The sequence below is a fragment of the Haliotis rufescens genome, unplaced genomic scaffold (genome assembly GCF_023055435.1).
Source record: "Haliotis rufescens isolate VD_foot unplaced genomic scaffold, xgHalRufe1.0.p SCAF_1, whole genome shotgun sequence".
NCBI lineage: Eukaryota > Metazoa > Mollusca > Gastropoda > Lepetellida > Haliotidae > Haliotis > Haliotis rufescens.
In genome coordinates this window covers 88,880,685-88,901,268 of record NW_025963779.1, presented here as the reverse complement: position 1 = coordinate 88,901,268, position 20,584 = coordinate 88,880,685, and the positions used below count along the sequence as shown (strand labels likewise).

General features: G+C 41.9%; 2 protein-coding genes across 2 annotated transcripts; both read right to left on the bottom strand.

Moving 5' to 3' along the window:
• Positions 1-9,562: 9,562 nt before the first annotated feature.
• LOC124134265 (solute carrier family 22 member 8-like) lies at positions 9,563-11,380 on the bottom strand. The gene is made up of 3 exons (XM_048403081.1): positions 11,190-11,380; positions 10,854-10,926; positions 9,563-9,900 (listed from the first exon to the last, which is right to left on the bottom strand). Exons 1-3 carry the CDS (start codon positions 11,348-11,350, stop codon positions 9,718-9,720), a joined length of 417 nt encoding a protein of 138 aa, XP_048259038.1. The 5' UTR covers positions 11,351-11,380; the 3' UTR covers positions 9,563-9,717.
• Positions 11,381-14,724: 3,344 nt separating this feature from the next.
• On the bottom strand, positions 14,725-19,845 carry LOC124134248 (solute carrier family 22 member 8-like). Its single transcript, XM_048403075.1, has 5 exons — positions 19,689-19,845; positions 18,589-18,809; positions 17,675-17,905; positions 17,077-17,278; positions 14,725-14,859 (listed from the first exon to the last, which is right to left on the bottom strand). The coding sequence occupies exons 1-4, from the start codon at positions 19,825-19,827 to the stop codon at positions 17,171-17,173; spliced, it is 699 nt and encodes a 232-aa protein (XP_048259032.1). The 5' UTR covers positions 19,828-19,845; the 3' UTR covers positions 14,725-14,859; positions 17,077-17,170.
• Positions 19,846-20,584: the final 739 nt, after the last annotated feature.

Sequence of the window (20,584 nt, the reverse complement as noted above, 5' to 3'; positions counted from 1 at the left end):
TCTGACATTTCTGCCAGGCAACGAGCTCTGTCGCGGATGATCCCCCGACTCGAATTCAACGTTCTGTGTTCGGAAACAACAACTTCTGTGTTAGCAAAGCTAGTACATTTTAAAAGATTAATAGCCTGCTGTCTCCGTGCACACTCCACCAAAAGAGAGCCGCTCCGGAGCCGTGAAACATTCTTCACCTCACCACAGATACCTTCAATGGCTTTAGAAATAGCGAAGGGATTGATTTTCAAAGGTAGTTGATTACGTGATTCCACTACGATAAACCGAGCCCAAGAATTTGAAGTTTGTGAAATAGAAGCATCGTCGTCAGATGAGAAAATCTCAGCTTCCAGACGTCTCTTCTTGTCATTGCGGTTTGAACCAGATATATTGTGAGCCATGATGAAATTAATGTATTCAACATCCCTGCTCCCCACCCACCATGGAGTGCTACAAAGAGCGATGTTGTCCTGCACCGGATCTCCAACATGCAAACATCAGGGATACAGAGGTGTTATACTCCAGTAAGAACAACATGAATAGCTGTATTTGTCTATCAAATAAAATATCAGGCTGGTTCGGCCCATGGCAAGAAATTGAAGACATACAGAACTCAGAGGTCGAAAGTACCAGATTGGCCCATGAGCCACCGCCTTCTGGCGTAAGACTCTAGGCAATGTATACAATCCAAAATTGAGAACATACACAAGGCATGCATGGCCAAGACCAAAATATACAATAAAATACAACACATGTGTGCATATACAATATTACACACAGGGCCTGGCATGACCAGCCGATTGATAAGACCGGGCCCATCTTACCACCCGTCTAGGCGAAGTAAGGGTCGAAGTAGTGTGTTGGGCAAAGGAACCCAGTTCCAGGAACCAGTGCCCTCAACTACCAGACTCCCGTCCTCCGCCGACACAGGGACGCAACCCACGGCAAACGGGCTGCCCACTTTGGTCGCCTCTTACGACCAGCAATGGGGTGCTGTGGAAATATTCTACCCCGGTTCCACACGGGGGAAGAGCGATTAGCGTTACCCAGCACTCACCACGAGGAGGTTGCTCTTCACGAGTGCCGATGACAACATGTAATGATAAAATGAGATGGCCATACCAAGTAATGACACAAGGACAGGATGACAATATGTAATGACACAATGAGATGGCCATACCAAGTAATGACACAGGGACATGATGACAACATGTAATGACTAAATGAGATGGCAACACCTTGTAGGGACACAAGGACAGGATGACAACATGTAATGATACAATGAGATGACCATACCAAGTAATGACACAAGGACAGGATGACAACATGTAATGATACAATGACATGACCATACCAGGTGGCGACACAAGGACAGGATGACAACATGTAATGACAAAAAATGATGGCCATACCAAGTGAACCACAGTACAAGTACATTTGCTGCCAGTCTTTTTCTTTTCATTAGGTCCAGAAAGGATAGTTTGGTTTTATCCGTCTCTTTTGAGGCAGACGTCTTCAAACGACCTTCAGTGTCTTCTCCTTCAAGTATGGATTCCTGTTGCTTTTGTAGGTTCTTGTAAACATTCATGACGGTTTCGTAGTCTTTGCCGCTGATACCAGCTGCTTTCTTGAGATTCCTCGCGATCTGCTTGGTCGTTTTGTTAGTAATCAACGAAGAGAGAGATTCGTCAAGAAAACTGTAAAAAATAGATTCTGATATATGATGCATCTGTTGAAATTGTCACTAAAGCATGTCAGGCGTCTACAGAGCATGACGGGGACTATAATGACATGCATACAGTCACTGCATCAAACCAAAGTCTATCAAAATAAACAGTATATACCTTTTAATATTATAATTCATATCCCGAGTGAAAATATTAATAAGAAAGCTTTTGTCAGGATATCCAAGCATAGATAGGGTGACATGAGTAGAGATATGAGGCTTGGTCATGAACACTTTCTCGTTTTTTACAACCTGCAAAATAACACCAAATCAAGTTATTTTGGGTATACTCTGATATTTATATTTTCTGGGGTTTGACATGACCTGTGACATTTTTATTCTTCGTCTAAGATATAATTCCAGTACTTGGAAAATAGAAAGACCTTCCGACACTACTTCTATTTCAAGGGTCTGGTTGAACAAAACATTTTTTAATGGTAATCCGATGCATAAGTCAGCTCGCTGGGGTCCTTCCCTGACTAAATTACTAGTACTTTCAAATAAAATATATTAAAAAATATATATGTACAGGTTTATTATAAATTTTCCTATGACTGCAAAGCGACCATCCATGTTTGATGAACCAAGACCTGAAAAATACAATAATATTGCATCAACTAGCGCTGTACAGTGTCTAGGGATATCACGATCAGATACCTGTTTAAAAGAGCAAGTCTGCCATCTGAAGTAAGAGATTGTGACTATCTGGACAAGCCCTACAGAACACTGGGTGGATAGAACCTTGATGGTAGCTAACACACATTTCTGTAATTGTAGAGGAAGAAATCTTCAGTCCTCTGGTTTATGTATTCTCACAAGTCACTGTTATAAGTTATTATATTTTTGGTTTGAAAAAGTTCATGTTTTGTTGCATTCAAATTAGTAAATCTCATAGTTCTTCAAAAAATGCCAAATATTATTCATTATCTGGTTGTCATTTGTACTGCATATGACATGACATTTGTGTCTGATCACAATATCTTCAGACATCACAGTGATGGTTGAATTGAATCACGTGTAAATGGATCGTTTCTGGTCTCATTGAGGTAGATACGACATGGTTAAACTCCACATCTGATTGGATTGTGTTTTTTGTGATTCGTAAAGGAGTTTCAACAATGTTATTGATAATTTTTTGTATGATATAATGATATTGTATTCTGTTTATCTTTGCCAGATTACAGACGAGCAGGCTACGGACTTGGAATTAAAGACAAGAAAGCAGGCCAACCTGGCATGAAGAGAGGAAAAGGAGGCTGACATCATCTCATTTTGGGACAATTGGCAAATGTGTAACAACGAGAAACAAAACTAAGTTGTGTAAACACATTGTCTCTGGGAAAATTAGTTTGTAAATCTGTGAGGCATGGGTTACAGCTGGAACCCAATGCTATTTCCAGACTTTAGACAGCATACAATGTTCATGTTGATAGGTGTAGAAGCTCCAAACAGCTCTCGCTCATATGTTTAATCAGGGTTACATAATTCAAGGCCTTACTAAAGCTTCAAAATGTAATATGACAGACATGTGGAGGACATGATCCCACGGATTGTTCAGTTCAATAAGGGACTTGATTTTGCACGTGTTTGTGACGGATGCCACCAGCGGGCAAGGACATGCTCACCTTTTCTTAAAAACGTGGACACTCCATTAATTGATAGTGTTTCATAAACCTATTTTAATGATATAATGTGAAACTATCAATAGACTTTGCTTTGGGCAAAGATTTCTTATGAAAATGGAAAGGGTTTTGTCGCCTGACATGCAAAGGCAAGTTAAAACCTGACAAAACATGAGAACATATCAACATAGGGAATTGCTTCAGAATTTTTCCCCTAAGTGTCGATATTGTACAATGTAACCTTGTTCAAACAACTTTCTAACAAGAGTCGTATGATGCTCTTTGAAATTTTCGAAGAAAGATCACACTCGATTGTACCTCAAAGTTAGGCAAGAGCTGCTGGAGTATTGCAAGTGTGTGAATGCAATTCTTTGTGTTTGCTTACTTTATTTTCAAACGGGTTGATATATGTAAAGCAATAGACAAATGATGTCTGAGTATGGATGCTAGTCTTCTAAATGGAGAAATGAAGTATATATTGACATTTTTAGTTGGTGAAGAGAATGTACTGTACATAAACAGGCTAGTTACAGTGCTACTTGTACTATGTTTGTAGTGTTGGGGTAACCAGAAGTGGTTTTTCAACGTTTACATCCTGAAATCTAGAAACACTGAATACTGCTGATTAAAACCGAAGGCTTTTAGAGCGTATATCAGGGATTCAGACCACTATCGTTGTAGAGAATACGACTCAGGTACGTGGTACCTTACGACAGGCTTTGAGGTTCTGAGGACCTAGTGACACATTACGACAAAAATGAGGTTCTAGGTACATAGGCGGTCCTTTAGACAAGCATGTCCCCAGTACCTTGGAATCATCCCTTTTGACAGGTATGAGGCACTAGGAACCTAGTTAGCTCTTTAGACCATTTGAGGTACAAGCTACTTTTTGGACAGACATGCGCGGTACTGGGGATCGGATTCACGAGAGGAAAAACTTACAAGAATTGAACGATGGCGTATAAAGAGACTGACGAGTAGACAAGCTGTGTAGTTCTCCAGGAGTAAGTCTGCATTAGGTAGGCAATCAGAGCGATTAAGGCGGTGCAAGCCGACCATACGAAGCTGTTCAATAGTCCGCTGAGTTTTCGATGACGTGTGAGGAACATCTCAACGCCAATGGTGTGTTTGGTCATGACGAGGCCCTGCAAAGATTAGAAGGACACAATCTGAGATATATTACCCTAAGGAGAAAAATGGAAGTTATAAAGAAATCACTGATCTGTCTCGACACCATGGGATCACATTTAATCAAGAAGCACTTGTAATGGACCAATATATTCCGCTCAAGAAATGGGCCAAATATAAAAAAACAAATACAGGATGTTATCGTTTACGTTCATATTTGGTGAAGCAGTGGCGTGCGACGGGTCGCTTCTAAAAATCAGAGCTTAGTTGACGTCATTCTTATGAAATAATGAGCCCGATATACATTACGGTTGTCTACTTAGTTCTTGCTTTCGAAGTAGTTGTGCTCAACACTTTCAATGTCTGTTCTATATGCGAGTAAATAAAATAATGTAGAGGGAAAAAGAATATATAGAGCAGCATGCTTTAAGTAACATCATTGTGTTTCCTTAATGCAGATCAAACCATGCCACACTGCTCAACTTATGCTCAATTAATAGTGCTTCATTTAATATCTTCGCCAATACCAAAGAGCTTAATTTTAATTTCGCCCTGGTAGAATGGAGATTATACTCTGATATACGAGATGTAGATGTATAGCTAGGCTACCAGCAGATTTAACTTGTAAATTATTTTTAATATGGCGATATATACGCATTACCTATTTCTACAGTGAAATGGTATGTTTATTTGCTACACTGAATGAATTCTGTTCCTCTCACCTGTTGCACAATGCCCAAGAACAGTCGTATTGCAAGGAATGCAGTGTAGTTTGGGGAAAAGGCCACACTCACGCCTATTGCCAGGAAACAGAAGTGTGAGATGAGGAAGACTGGGCGACGTCCATAGCGGTCAGAAAAGACCATGGGTTACCATGGCCTTTGCCGTGATGCGTTTGGGCGATCGGTTTTATTGTCATCTGCTTTGTTTTTATCATAAAATTTCATCTTTCCGGACAAGGTAATGTTTAATTTTAGAAACTTTGACCAAAATTACCCAAATATTTAAATGACAACTTTTCATGCAATGTAACTTGGGGTGACGTTTCTTTTGCGGTTCAATATATATTGTCATCAAGAAGTCAATACAACTTACCAACAAAAATAATGTTGTAGAGCTGGAACGCCGCTGAGAAGTTCGAAAAAAGACACAAGAAGTATTGAAAAATCGGATTGCGTCCTCTGCCTCCTAATGCTTCAAGTACTGGGTCAATTTTCAGGCTCTTATCTGCCATTCTTGACGTCTAAACAACAAATAATCCCTTGCTCCCGTCACCTAGATCCCAGTTGCCTTGGACTTACTTATGCCTGCTTGCAAAGTCATGGCGACGAAATTTCATGTGTATCATTTATGTAAATATGTGCATGAGCACATTTACTATTTGAAGACGGGATCTAGCATGACCCCCTCTAGCATGACAAATATCAGTGGCCGTTCTTTTGTCGTCTCAAGCACAATGGATATCTTAATTCAAACTAGACGAGAATCACATGATTACCTTTTTTTTCATAAATCTCATTAAATGCAATTACGTTGAAACATTTGATTTTTCAACTTTGTACCCAAAGGATAACTTCAGTTATTGATCCAAGGTTTATTTGTTACCAAACGTGCAGACCTTATCCATAGTTACATCTCTATCTTCAAACGTTCAGGACAATTTGGGAAAACTGAGAGCAAATGGCATCTGAACTTTACTGCTAAAATGTGCAATGCTGGACTAGAAACAATACCGACAGGAAAGCTTATCTTTCTCGCGAACACCTGGTGTCACCACTTTTGACGGTTAGCTGAGATATATTTTTCCACACAGATGACATTGTTTGTGAAATTTGCGGATAGGACATCTGGGCAAGGATTAAGCTTCCCCATGAGCACCACTTGGACGCCCCCTCATGCTGATCTGTTTCTTTAAACATGAGCATCCTGTTTCTTGTTGCTCGAACTGGCAAACTCAAAACAAGGGAATTTGTCCAAGAACTTCAGTTTCAGATATATCGATGACCTGATTTCGTTCAATATCGAACAGCTTTTAAGGTAAGGTCGAGCATGCTCTTTCAATGAAAACTTTTAAGAGCATCATATGATTCTTGTTCAAAAGCTGTTTGATCAGGGTTACTTCATTCAAGGCCTTAATAAAGCTTTCAAAGCGTTTTATGTCAGACATATTGGGGTCATTTCTAAAATTGACGTTTAGGTGTAGGTGTAAGTGTAGGTGCAGGTGCAAGTGTAGGTGTTTGTACAGAAACAGCTTTCAGGTTTAGGTGAAATAGGCCATCAGCCTCGGTCCAAAATTTTGGCCACCGGTATCAAGTTAGAGGAATAATGCTCATAGCGATTTTGGGCAAGGTATGGACCCCTAGAGTTGGAAAATGTGTGACGCATTGCAGCGGTGGCAGCTTTTAGGGTGTTATCACCTTTTTTCAAAATGGCAGCCAAAATACGTGTTACCACATATAAGTGGCCATATCTAAGCTCATAGAGCAGTTTGGACGGTCATTCTGGTGTCTATGACTAGGTTTGAGGGGTCAAAGATTTCATTCTGCCTTTACCAAAACCACCGGAGCATGTTTTTTATATGAAAATCCAAAATGGACGCCAAAATGATTATTACCACATACAAGTGGCCATATCCCCCGGTCAAAGAGCAGTTAGGACAGTCATTTTGGTGTCTTTGCACAGGTCTGGGGGTCAAAGATTGCATTTCTGTATTAACCTAAAACATCGCAGCCTTGCATTATATTGAAATCCCAAATGGCAGTCAAACTGGCTGCCACCGCATGCATTAAGTAGCCATGTTTAACCGTTTAACAACCGGTGATATAAACTACCGGGCAAAAGTTTTCACCGACTTCACTTGACCAAACACCAAAAACAAAGGCATATATGAGATTTGTGATGATTAACTTATAAACAGAAATCATTTTCCATGAATTAGAATGAAAATGCATTGTAATGCCGATATTGCATTCTCCGCAATACACAAAGAAAGAGTCAAGGGGTCCAAATATAAAATTACACAAATCAGAGTTCATTGAAAAAGTTCATGAAGAGTCCATTAATGACTCAGGTAGTCAGGTAACACGTCATCAATAGCGAGTGTGACCACCCTGGGCATCCATCACGCCAACACACGCCTCCTCATTGACGTCGTCAGTCGGCGGATAATGTCAACAGGAATCCTGTTCAATAAGTTCAATAGAGTTCCTGTCAGTTCGCTGGAGGCGGTACATGTTGTCTCAGGTGACGATCATAATGATCCCAGAGATGTTCAATGGGGTTCGTGTCTGGAGAACAAGGTGGCCAGGGCAATACGTTGACGTTAACGTTGTTCAGGAAGTCTTGAACAATTCGGGCAGTGTGAGGCCTTGCGTTGTCTTGTTGCAAAATTGATCTTCTTGGCTGATGTTGAATAAAGGGCACCACAACAAGTCTCAACACTTCATCCCTGTATCGCTGAGCATTCAGGTTTCCTCGGATGATAACCAGCCGTGTTGTAATCTGGCCACAAATGCCACCCCATACCATGACGCCTCCACCTCCAAACGGGTGAACTTCTCTAATGAAGTTTGGAGCCAGTCGCTCTCCCCTTCGTCGAAAAACTTGAACTCTGCCATCGTTCCTTAACAGACAGAACAGACTTTCATCTGTAAAGAGCACTCTCGCCCCGTCACGTTGCTGCCACTGACGTACAGTTCGTGTCCATTGAAGTCTGCGTTGACGGTGTAGACGGGTCAAGGTCATTCCACGGAAGGGTCGGTGTATAAAAGGACAGGTGTATATGTAGTCTAGATGTAGATGTTGATATTTATGCAGGTTTTGTTTGTTTGTTGTTTAACACCGCACTTCCAGCTATATGACGGCGGTCTGTAAATAATCGAGTCTGGACCAGACAATCCAGTGATCGAGATCATGAGCATCGATCCACGCAATTGGAATCGATGACATGCATCAACAAAGTCAGCGAGCCTGCCCAACCGATCCCGTTAGTCGCCTTTTACGACAAGCATAGTCGCCTTTTACGGCAAGCATGGGTTGCTGACGACCTATTCTATCCCGGATCTTCACGGGTCCCAAGGCCTTAATAAAGCTTTCAAAGCGTTTTATGGCAGACATATTGGGGTCATTTCTAAAATTAACGTATTGGTGTAGGTGCAGGTGCAAGTGTAGGTGCAGGTGTAGGTGTTTGTACAGAAACAGGTTTCAGGTTTAGGTGAAAGGACAGGTGTATATGTAGTCAAGATGTAGGTGTTGATATTTATGCAGGTTTTGTTTGTTTGTTGTTTAACACCGCACTTCCAGCTATATGACGGCGGTCTGTAAATAATCGAGTCTGGACCAGACAATCCAGTGATCGACATCATGAGCATCGATCCACGCAATTGGAATCGATGACATGCATCAACCAAGTCAGCGAGCCTGCCCAACCGATCCCGTTAGTCGCCTTTTACGACAAGCATAGTCGCCTTTTACGGCAAGCATGGGTTGCTGACGACCTATTCTACCCCGGATCTTCACGGGTCCCAAGGCCTTAATAAAGCTTTCAAAGCGTTTTATGGCAGACATATTGGGGTCATTTCTAAAATTAACGTATTGGTGTAGGTGTAAGTGTAGGTGCAGGTGCAAGTGTAGGTGCAGGTGTAGGTGCAGGTGCAGGTGTAGGTGTTTGTACAGAAACAGGTTTCAGGTTTAGGTGAAAGGACAGGTGTATATGTAGTCTAGATGTAGGTGTTGATATTTATGCAGGTTTTGTTTGTTTGTTGGTTAACACCGCACTTCCAGTTGTATGACGGCGGTCTGTAAATAATCAAGTCTGGACCAGACAATCCGGTGATCGACATCATGAACATCGATACACGCAATTGGAATACGATGACATGCATCAACCAGTTCAGCGATCCTGACCACCCGATCCCGCATTGGTTGCTGAAAACCTATTCTACCCAGGATCTTCACGGGTCATTTAAGCAGGTGCAGCAGTTGTAAGTGTAAGTGCATGTCAATGTGCTGGCCGCACACTGTTAAATAAATAAAGGCAGTCCCAGTAATTCTTTGTTACCAGAGTACAACAGTCATTTATTTATTTGTACGCAAATGTTAGACATGTCACAACTTCTACAGTCATATATACACCAGGATATCAAGCTTACTTACATCCAACACGTAATGTTAACCTAAATTCACACTTAATTAGTTTCTCGAATTTGAAGAACAGAAAAGTCTATGTCTAAAAGACTAAGTGCCAAGGCACTACGGACGAATGTTCTTCGCATCTGCTGTCTTGGCGTCCGTCTTCTTATGCCATGCTTCCACGTCATCCAGGGTTTGAGGGAGTTCTTTCCCCATCGTCTCTGGCAGGATGTTCACTAGGACGGTGACCAGTAGACAGCACACACCGAAGATGGTTCCAGGGGCCCACTCAACGTGCTCAGCCTGTGGTCGCATAATCACATAAATGTGCATTAAAGTAAATAAACACTCGGTAATAACACTAACTGTTACATATCCAACACGCAAATTACTAGACACGTACGTTAAGTAAACAAAATTACAACAAATACAAACGACAAAATGATTTCCATAATCATAAATAAAGGCGACAGATGTTGCTGATGCCAATCACTGGATTGTATGATCCAGACTCGATTATTTCCAGACAGAAAGTTGGAATATTGCTGAATGCGGCGTTAATCAACAAACCAACAAGTCAAAAGCACTGCCATGAGATTACATTTTCAGCTACTTCTTACATTATTTCACATAATCGTTCAACACACTGGCTGGAGTAACTGCTTGTTTGAGAGAAAGATTGGCTACCGTTCATATCATATTCATTTGAAGCTACATACATTCATTCACACATGACAGTTTGACACCATTTTCCAATCAGATTAGACGTCGTTAACTTAAAGGGCGAGGATAAGAAGGCTACATCAAGGATTTGTTTTGAATTTGCTTCCAAGGGACATTGGAATAGGAATTTGACTGACTGACTAAATGTTTTGAACAGCTACCTACCTTCTGGCGATAAATTCCAACGAAATGCTACCAGAGGAGACAATATTGTCTGTTTGAGGAAAACTGATACACATGTTACTGAATTTCAGTTTAAATGACATAACACGATATAAAATAAGAGGTTTTAGATATTCATGTAACTGGGGAGCGGTGGGGTAGCCGATCGCGAGTGGTGTAAAGCCCATATCTGGTGTCTTCAGCTGGAATATTGTTTGAATGGTGTTAAAATCTGCACTGAACCGTAATAATTTAACTCACTCAATCATGCAACTGCGTTTGATACGCATTCAGCAGTTTGATACTTTGATACTCAACACATGGTAATAATGATACAACTGAGAGTTGACGATGCAACTGGTGATACTTACAAGGAGACTCGCGAATGGAGCCAACATTCCCCCAAGTCGAGCAAAGGCAGAAGAAGTCCCAAGTCCAAAATTTCTAAAATGAGTTATTTCCTTTTTACTGTATTATTACACCTATGCCCTAGGTGTCTATCACATAAATATAAAAAAGGAGTTTAGAATTCTACATTACAAGTTCAAATGTATACAAAACTCAGTGTAGTGAATTGCAGAGCCTGAAACAACCGTGTCAGTCTCCCAATGTTCGGATGTGTTTGATCATAAATTAATTGAAAGAGTGTCAGTGAAATTTATGTATATGTACTGCGGGTTGATGTAATCACTTAAAACGAGACTGACCTCAAATTTGTTGGAAACATTTCTGGTGTGAAAAGGCAGGACGTTGCCCATGCTCCCGACGCCCCGAACATCCCGATACAGGAGAACACTTGGACAGCAATCGCAGACCATATGCTGCCTCCTGCAACCATGTGGTAATAAAATGTTCGAAATACCAGCATGCTATACGATCAAGATCGGAGTGTCATTCAACGCTGACCTCACCGCGCGGCCCTGATAACTACCTAACCAAAACATTACAATCTATAGTTGCTGAGGATGATTTTGGGTTAACACCGTTTAGGACAGTATTCCAGTCATATGACCATGTGAACACACAAATGCCATTTAATAGATGTTATATTTGGGATAACACTTTCTTAGTGAAATACAGATTTTAGTACTGTTTTGGGCTGAGTCCCAGCCAGGATTCGAACCCACACTGCCAGAGTGAGTCATCTAATCGCCAGCACACAGTCAGCGATCTAACCCACTCAGCCACGATACTTTACTTAGAAAGTTTTATCTTAAATATAATAACATTTGTTGCATTTGACCACTTTCCAAATGACATTGAAGGTTCATAGCTTTCGGCCATGGGAGTCATGTCAATTTACACTTGTCAGAGGGGTACACAAAGTATGGGATCTAGACTGCCAGTTGTCGAACTTTCATTTCGTAGAAGCCTCAGTGGATGAGCGGGTGAGATCGCTGACTTTGTGTGCTGGCGATAAGGTGCCTCACTCTGGCAGTGTGGGTTCGAATACTGGATGGGACTCAACCTAACATGAACGAGAATCTGTACTTTACTTCGAAAGTGTGATCCTAAATTTAACATTTGTTACATTTGACCACTTTCTAAGTGTCATTGTGTGTTTAAATAACCAGTGTATAGCTGGAAGTTGGGAAAATATTCTTTTCCTCCTTGTTCTCAACGGGGCCCAGTCGTCTAAGTCGCGCCGCGATTCGCTGTGCAGAGTTGCGTCCCTTGGGCATGCCAGAAACCTATGATTGTGGGTTCGAATCCCGGTTCGCCCCGATTATGTTTCTAGGTTTGTCAGCACCATACCCTTGCTCGTGGGTTTCACCGAAGTGGTAAACGTCTAAGACCTGCATCACTTCGGGCTTTCCTCCCACATTAAGCTGACACGCCACGATATAACTGGAATCTGTTAAAAGCGGTGTTAAACCCAACTCACTCAATCACTCACTCACTCCTTGTTCTCAACGAAACTAAGAACATCGCTAGTCCATGTGCCAAGTCTCCGATTTTCCCTGTCAAGCATTTGAGTTTCACTTGTAATTCTTGAACGAAGTTTTGTAAGATGAACATTAATGAAGACAGTATTTCAGTCATATTACCATGTGTCAGTTTCCTGTGGGAGGAAAGTCTCCAGTGGTACAGAGGTTTTCCACTTTGGCGAAACCAACGAGCACGGGTATGATGCTGGCATACCCAAGGGACGCAACTCTACTCAGCGAATTTCGGCTACACAGATGACTGGGCCACCCATGCCCCCGTGGTAAAAGAGAAATAAAACTAATTTTTTGTGTGTGTTTTACCCTGCAGAATGATTGAAAGCAAGTGCTTTTTATCTTACAAAGAGTATAAATAAATATTTGATTTCAGGACTTACCGCCTTTAGATTTGAAGACCGTGGCCACAAGCAGAGCAATGCCAGCGATGCCATGTTGAGTCATGCTAGTTTTCTTACGACCATATCTGCCATACATAATAAAGTAGTATTGATACTAACAGCGTAAGGAAATATGAGTTACATTATCACTCTAAATGTATGCTCCATTTCAATACTTGTAGAATGAGAAGTTTAAGTGAGTTGGGTTCAAATGTAGATTGAGGCGAATTGTGTGCCACCATGTCGTAATGTCGTTGATGTTGATCAAATGTTCAGTTACTGGTTGAGCCCTGAAGATCCGGGATAGAATAGGTCTTCAGCAACCCATTCTTGCTGTATATGGCGACTATGCTTGTCGTAAAAGGCGACTAATGGGATCGGGTGGTCCGGCTTGCCGACTTGGTTGATGCATGTCATCATATCCCAAATCGCTTCATCGATGCTCATGATATAGCCCACTGGATTGTCTTGTCAAGACTCGATTATTTACAGACCGCCGTCATATAGCTGGAATATTGCTGAGTGTTGCGTTAAACAACAAATAAACAAACGCATAAACAGTTACTGGTTTGTCTGGTGCAAACTCGATTATTTAGGGGTCGCTATGGTACAGCTAGATTATTGCTGCCTGAGGCATTCAACAGTTCACTCATTAACTCTTATTGTTAATCGTTTTGTTGTCAATAGTCAAGTAGGCTGTCGATCAGCTAAAACCTTATCGCACATATACATCTGTGGCTACGTTCCCACTTCATCCAAACAACTACTATCGCCGTGTCATCTGGCCCCTTAAACATGCTGGATAGGTGATACAGATACCGTTATTAATAACAAAAAAAATAAAGTCGCATTATTTAATATTATATAAATAAGATCAAAGCATGACCTTTTTCGATTATCCGCCGAAACAGATAACTGGCAAAATAGCAGTGAAAATTATATGAATGGATCACTGAAAATTAATGTGTGTAGGAGACAGCTGGGATTTTCAGTCATGTCAGTTGAGGAAAGCGCCTAAAGTGATGCAGTTCCTAGACGGTGATCGCTTCGATGAAACCCATGAGCACGGGTATCAAAATGGTGAACTTGGAATCATGTATTTCAGGGTAAATCTGGTATACGAACCAGAACTCAGAACACAGAAACTGGGCCATCCATTCTCCTTTACCTGAACGTACATAATTCAGTTAGTTTAAGTGATACACATCAGTTAAGTGAAAGAGCGTACCTGTCCACCATGAAGTATAACACAAGAACTGCCGGGACCTCAAGGAGAGAGTAGAGCACGAAATTGAGGTGAGTTCCACCGGCGAGGGAATCTGACGTCATGAAGAGACCAAACACTGTTAAACTGTCTGTTATCCTGAAATTTCATAAACTAGCATTACAACAACGCAAAAAAAAGGAGCACCGCTAGTTGCTTTACTCCGCAGTAAGCAATATGCCAGTTCATTAAACAACAAGTGTCAGAGCAACATTTGTTGATTTTTCTCGATCCGAGACAAGATATACATCAGTAACCATTCACCAGTAACAATGATTCAAACACACAATTATCAGATTCTGACAGGACGCAACTCAGCTGTATTGTTTGCAGTCACTCAAAATGCAACGAAAGTGTTTATTTCCGGAAGGGACATTGTTTTTAAATTGTTGATTTTCTTCTTGATTTGAGCCAAGTATTACAATACCAGTAAGCACTGTCATTATGACTGAGCTAATGGAAAAGGAAAAGAGGGCTGACGTACCATGTAAACCACAATACAAACACATTCGCGGCCAGCAGTTTTCTTTTCATCATTTCTAGAAAGGATGGTTTGGTTTTATCCTTCTCTTTTAGATCCGACTTCTCCCCATTTACACCCTGGTCTTTGCTTCCCAGTAAAGACGCAGTGAGGCTCTTCTCAGACTCCTGTTTCTTCTGTAGGTCCTTGTAAACATTCAAAACAGTTTGATAGTCTTTACCGCTGATGCGAGCTGCTTTTTTGAGATTCTTGGTGACCTGCTTGGTCTTGTTGTTGGTGATCAACCAAGACAGAGATTCGTCCAGAATGCTGAAAATGGTAGATCGACAGAATGAATATGAGAAGCCTTATAAATTTAATATTTACATTTCTCAAAGTAGACCAAACTGTTGTTGGCCTGTAAAAAGTAATTGCCGATGACCTAGTAGAGATCAGATATATTCACCGGCTGCTTGCGGGCATGGGGCACATTTCTGCCTACAAAGAATAGACAGAATGTTTTAGAATGTTTCCATAGTTTATTCTTAAACTATATATGTATATACCATATATTATTTATCAACATAGTGATGATCATGCTGTAATTAAGTAATGCGTGAGATGTTACTTTGTGATATATTTAACAGTAAATATACTATACTGAACAGCAAAAAAAACCGTCACCATGGATAGATATATGAGAAACACTGTAAACATACTTTGAGAGCTCTTAAAACGACGAAACTTGGCAAAACTGATCATCAAGGTTTAAATTAAAGTGTCAAATGTTCTTAAAGTGAAACACAACACTAGTCTCTGAGAAAATGCCATCACAAGTCAGTATCTCGTGTGTTCGCCATGTTCATTGATGACTGCCGTGTAACGTCGATGCATGGAATGGATAAGGCGGTTGATGAATGCCATAGGCCCACGCTCTGAGGAACGCGTGACGCAGTTCAGCTGCAGTTGTTGGCCTTGGTCGAACGTCATTCAGCCGTCTTTTAATCTCGTCCCACAAGTGCTCAATGGGATTTAAATCGGAACTGAGGGCAGGCCACTGCATGGTTCTGATGCCATTCTACTGGAGGAAGTCTCTTGTCTCACCATTGCCCCAACCTGGACCGATGTCCTGGAAGACAACAGGGTCGATTCTCTGTGCAAGACCAATTCCACCCAACACCATGATCCTCAGACCACCCCACGAGTCTTTCTCAACAACACAAGGATCCGAATAATGTTCCCCACGGCGTCGCAGACTCTCTCTCTCTCTCTCTCTCTCTCTCTCTCTCTCTCTCTCTCTCTCTCTCTCTCTCTCTCTCTCTCTCTCTCTCTCTCTCTCTCTCTCTCTCTCTCTCTCTCTCTCTGTGTGTGCTGTTGAGATAGGGGTGATGTCAGAATCGGTCCTCGGTGTGGCCTGTGAAGGTGTCTGCTCCTCAATCGTCCCCATGGTATGTAGAGCAGTTTTCGCAGCAGTAACGAAGTGATCTTGAAGATGCTGTCGCACAATCTGACGATTCTGACGCCGGATGGTGACCCTTGGTCTTCCACTACGTGGTCGGTAATCTATAGTGCTGGTGGTCTGGTACCGTTGCTGGAGCCTGTATATGGTCCTTACGTGGACTTGAAATGCATTGGCTACTTGCCGGGCAGTTTGTCCAGCTTGCAATCGTTCAAGGGCTTGGTGTCGTTGATTTCTTGTCAATCTTGGCATGTGGTAGCAATTCAATAACGAATGAATGTTATCCGATCTGGGTGGATTTTTAAAGGGCACGAAATGGGGGGAACGCATGGCATTTCAATTTGCACGAAACTCATGTGCATCGAGTTGCCATGGCCTTTGTTGTGATGCGTTTGGACGATCGGTTTTTATTGTCATCAAATCATTTGGACAAGGTAATGTTAAATTTTAGAAACTTTGACAAAATTTACCCAGAAATATAACTGAACACTCATTCAATTGGTGCGTTGCCATATCAGCAAATCTCAATTCTCATAGGCTACCCGGGGGCACGGGTGGCCCAGTCGTCTAAGGCGCCGCGATTCGCTGTGCAGAGTTGCGTCCCTTGGGTACGCCAGAAACCTATGATTGTGGGTTCGAATCCCGGTTCGCCCCGATTATGTTTCTAGGTTTGTCAGCACCATACCCGTGCTCGTGGGTTTCACTGAAGTGGTAAACGTCTAAGACCTGCATCACTTCGGGCTTTCCTCCCACATTAAGCTTACACGCCCAACTCACTCACTCACTCACTCACTCATATGCTACCCGACCGCCCCACAAAGGTAAATCAGGTTGTTTCATGTCAAAGTCTTCTGAATATCCATTTCACACATACGGTCAAATAGAACATCTCTGAGGCATTAAAGCATCATGTGTTAAGCTTATTGATTTAGTATGTCCCCTACCAACAATAGTAGTTTCCACCGAAAGTAATAGTGCTCCAATGAGAATCACAAGGCAGTGACGTACAATAACAAAGCTTCCTAGGACAAGGATATATGAGCAAAATCCTAATGCCGTCGGGTCCATAATGAAGGATATTCACTCACAAGTACTGGACAAAGACCAATAAGGACGCTGAACAGTAGACAAGCTGTGTAGTTCTCCAGGAGTAGCTCTGCATCAAGTAGGCGTTTAGAGCGATTAAAGAGTTGCAAGTTGCCCACGAAGGCATCCAAAGAGCCCACATAGCTTTCGATGACGAGAGTGGAAGAGCTCAATGTTTATTGTTATGCTTGTCAGAACAATTCCCTGTGAAATAGGTAAAATACATGTGGAGTTGTGGGATGCACACATGTCTTCTGAAGTAATACCACATCTTCAGATGTTTTCTTGTAATGCGTTAAAACAATAGCTAGACAAGAGTCTTCAGAAGATTACTAATCCCACCGGCCATCAGAATAACTAAGGCACCATCTCAGCCCCTGGTTAATAAAATATACCAATATATATTTGAATAATCGATGACAGCTTTCAAGCCATGCACCGGAAATGAAATACGGATAGGCAGACAGACCAGATGATGACTATAAAGAAAAGTACCGGTTAGTGCCCTTAGAGGATGTTATTCTTCAAGAAGTTGTAATTCGAGATCAAAGTTTCTATTGTTTAGGTTGGAGGCATAAAGAGTAGTAAAATCAAATTTACCTGTTGCACAATTCCCAAGAACACCCGTATCACAAGAAATGCAGTGTAGTCAGGGGCGAAGGCGACGCACACGCCTAATGCAAGAACACAAAGGTGAGCGGCGAGTTGAACAGGGCGGCGTCCATATCGGTCCGAGAGGGCGGGGAGGATGAAAGCTCCGATACCCTGGCCTATGATGAGCAGCGTCTGTGCAAATCCCCTCAAATGTGATCTGTCACATACTATGTCCATCTGTAAACATCAAAGCAAGAGAATAAACGGTCTCAGTAATCAGACGTAACATATTTCATTGGGCGTAGAAGGCAAAATAACAGTGAGCAGCCGCCACGCCCACAGTTTGCACTACAAGGTATGTTTGTAGCACTGAGACTGTTGTAACTTCTATTCTTTAACGTAGACTTATATTAGTGGTGGTACTGCAACGGTGATACGTTGCTTGCTTTGATACTGTTACTAGGTATCGGGGCTGATTAATGATTAAGTGAATAACTTAGATGAGTGAGTGAGTGAGTGAGTTGGGTTTAAGGCCGCTATTAACAGTATTCAAGTTATATCACGGCGTTTCGGCTTAATGTGGGAGGAAAGCCCGAAGTGATGCTGGTCTCAGACGTTTACCACTTCGGTGAAACCCACGAGCACGGGTATGGTGCTGACAAACCTAGAAACATAATCGGGGCGAACCGGGATTCGAACCCACAATCATAGGTTTCTGGCTTTCCCAAGGGACGCAATTCTGCACAGCGAATCCCGGCGCGACTTAGACGACTGGGCCACCCGTGCCCCCGAATAAGTTAGATGAAGGATTTAAAGAAAATATTAACTTAATTGTCTCTGTGTGAAGATATTACATATTTCCAATCAAACTACAATGTTTCATTGTTTTTGCACTAAAAAGAACCAAACCTGTAACTCACGTCAGACATCAACGAAGTCTCTTTCCTGTCCTCATACTCGTATCCGTAGATACAGGACAAATCGGAGGTGGAGACATTGCCAGAAATATTGGCTTCCACCCGTATGTTACATTTCTCAAAGTACACGATACTGTTGTTGGCCTGAAAGAGGTCATTGTCAATGACCCGGTAGATATCAGATATATTCACCGGCTGCTTACAGGTATGGGCCACATGTCTACCTACAAAACAAAAACATTGAAATAATTTATGCAAGGTAAAACTTAATGTTGTCCTCGATGGTATTATACATGGCGTTTAATTCGAAGGAAGTTATTATCTGCCCTAATCAGTGAAACATCATTTGTGGTCGAGTGCAATCGCTAACATGAACAATTCAGAAACAAAACTATAAAACAATCATACAAGGTATTAGTGGTGAAGAAACTGATTTAATCAGCCGATTTTATCAACAGTTCGACTTCACACAGTGAGTATCCAAGGATGTCATGTTATTTAGATAGTTTTGACAAAGGCCGTTATCTAATACGAATGTTTGTGTATTGGAGTGTTTTCACACTCTTTTATCAGCGACATGAAACCAAGATTGTAACAGTAGCAATAACTCGATTCCAAGCACTATAGTATTAGTTCAAATTGTGATTATAAAAACAAATCAACGCCAGAGAATAATCAGCCTCGATCATCTACTGAAGCAGATTCCCTTTGGTACAATAAGCAAAACTGGACACTCCAGGAACTTCGAAACATGCTCTAGCAGATATGGACAGATATCCCACAGGACTTTGTGCGACGCCTGGTCCATTCCATGAGACGAAGATGTGTTGCTTGCATCGCAACCAGAGGTGGACACACACGGTATTGATTTGTAAATTGACATTTTGGCATGTACATGTTTTTTTATGGCTTTTATCTGTGGCAAACCGAAATTGTTTCAGATTTGGTAAAAAACATAACTTTTCATTAAATCTTATTCAATGTCACAGGAACTTTTGTTGTTCAGTATATAAATGTTCTATATTGTATGACACCCAAAAATAGGAATGTTAAGTGAGGCATTTAAACGTATGAATATTGTTATTCAATACACATCTACATACCCACAAATACAATGCTGAGGAGCTGGAACGACGCTGATAAAGCTGACAAATTGCTCGCAAAGTACTGAAATTTCTGGTACCGTCCTCTACCTCCTAATGCTTCAAGCACCAGGTCAACTGAGGAAGTTTTGCTTGCCATACTTGATCCCCTATACACCGCCGATCTCTACCGCCGGTTCTATATATCTGTGTTGTTCACTTCAGTACTATCACGTGAATATGACGCAGCACCTCAAGTGTCTGTGGCTCTGTGTATGCATAGTCACATTCCACTTACTAACTGGGTCAAGGACCTGTGAAGAGTCCGGGGTAGAATAGGTCTTCAGCAACCCATGCTTGCCGTAAAAGGTGACTATGCTTGTCGTAAAAGGCGACTGACGGGATCGGGTGGTCAGGCTCGCTGACTTGGTTTATGCATGTCATCGATCCCAATTACGCAGTTCGATGCTTATGATGTAAATCACTAGATTGTCTGGTCCAGACTCGATTATTTACACTCCGCCGTCATATGGCTGGAATATTGCTGAGTGCGGCGTTAAACACCAAACCAAACCAAAACTGGGTCAAGCTAACGCAAATACGTGTGTGGTTATCGGCCAAGTCCGCCAGTACAGCCGAAGTTTCCGAGAGCCGCAGCCCCTGCCAAGAAATCTCACGGTTACAGAACAAGCTTCGAAGTGCCGAGATTGGCAGGCTAGAAGAATGTGATCAAGTACAACCTGAGGAAGCGCATATACGAGGGCACCTGAGCATGGAGTCGCAGCCAGGCATGGATGATAGACTGGAGTGCACCACGGACACCCTATGCCTTTGCCTTAAGGAGGAAGCCCTTGGCTATTTTGCCATTTGTAAGGGATGACAACCTGACATATCTTTCGAGGCCATGGCCTCTGAAA

Excerpts from the sequence above, each read along its gene's own strand:
- LOC124134265 (XM_048403081.1), bottom strand. The coding sequence starts at position 11,350 with ATGCTGGTATTTCGAACATTTTATTACCACATGGTTGCAGGAGGCAGC. Across the intron at positions 10,927-11,189 it reads ATGTTTCCAACAAATTTGAG|AAATTTTGGACTTGGGACTT; the intron begins GTCAGTCTCGTT and ends AACTCATTTTAG. Across the intron at positions 9,901-10,853 it reads CTCCATTCGCGAGTCTCCTT|GCTGAGCACGTTGAGTGGGC; the intron begins GTAAGTATCACC and ends ATGCGACCACAG.
- LOC124134248 (XM_048403075.1), bottom strand. The coding sequence starts at position 19,827 with ATGGCAAGCAAAACTTCCTCAGTTGACCTGGTGCTTGAAGCATTAGGA. Across the intron at positions 18,810-19,688 it reads CCTCAGCATTGTATTTGTGG|GTAGACATGTGGCCCATACC; the intron begins GTATGTAGATGT and ends TTTGTTTTGTAG. Across the intron at positions 17,279-17,674 it reads TCTTGGGAATTGTGCAACAG|GGAATTGTTCTGACAAGCAT; the intron begins GTAAATTTGATT and ends CCTATTTCACAG.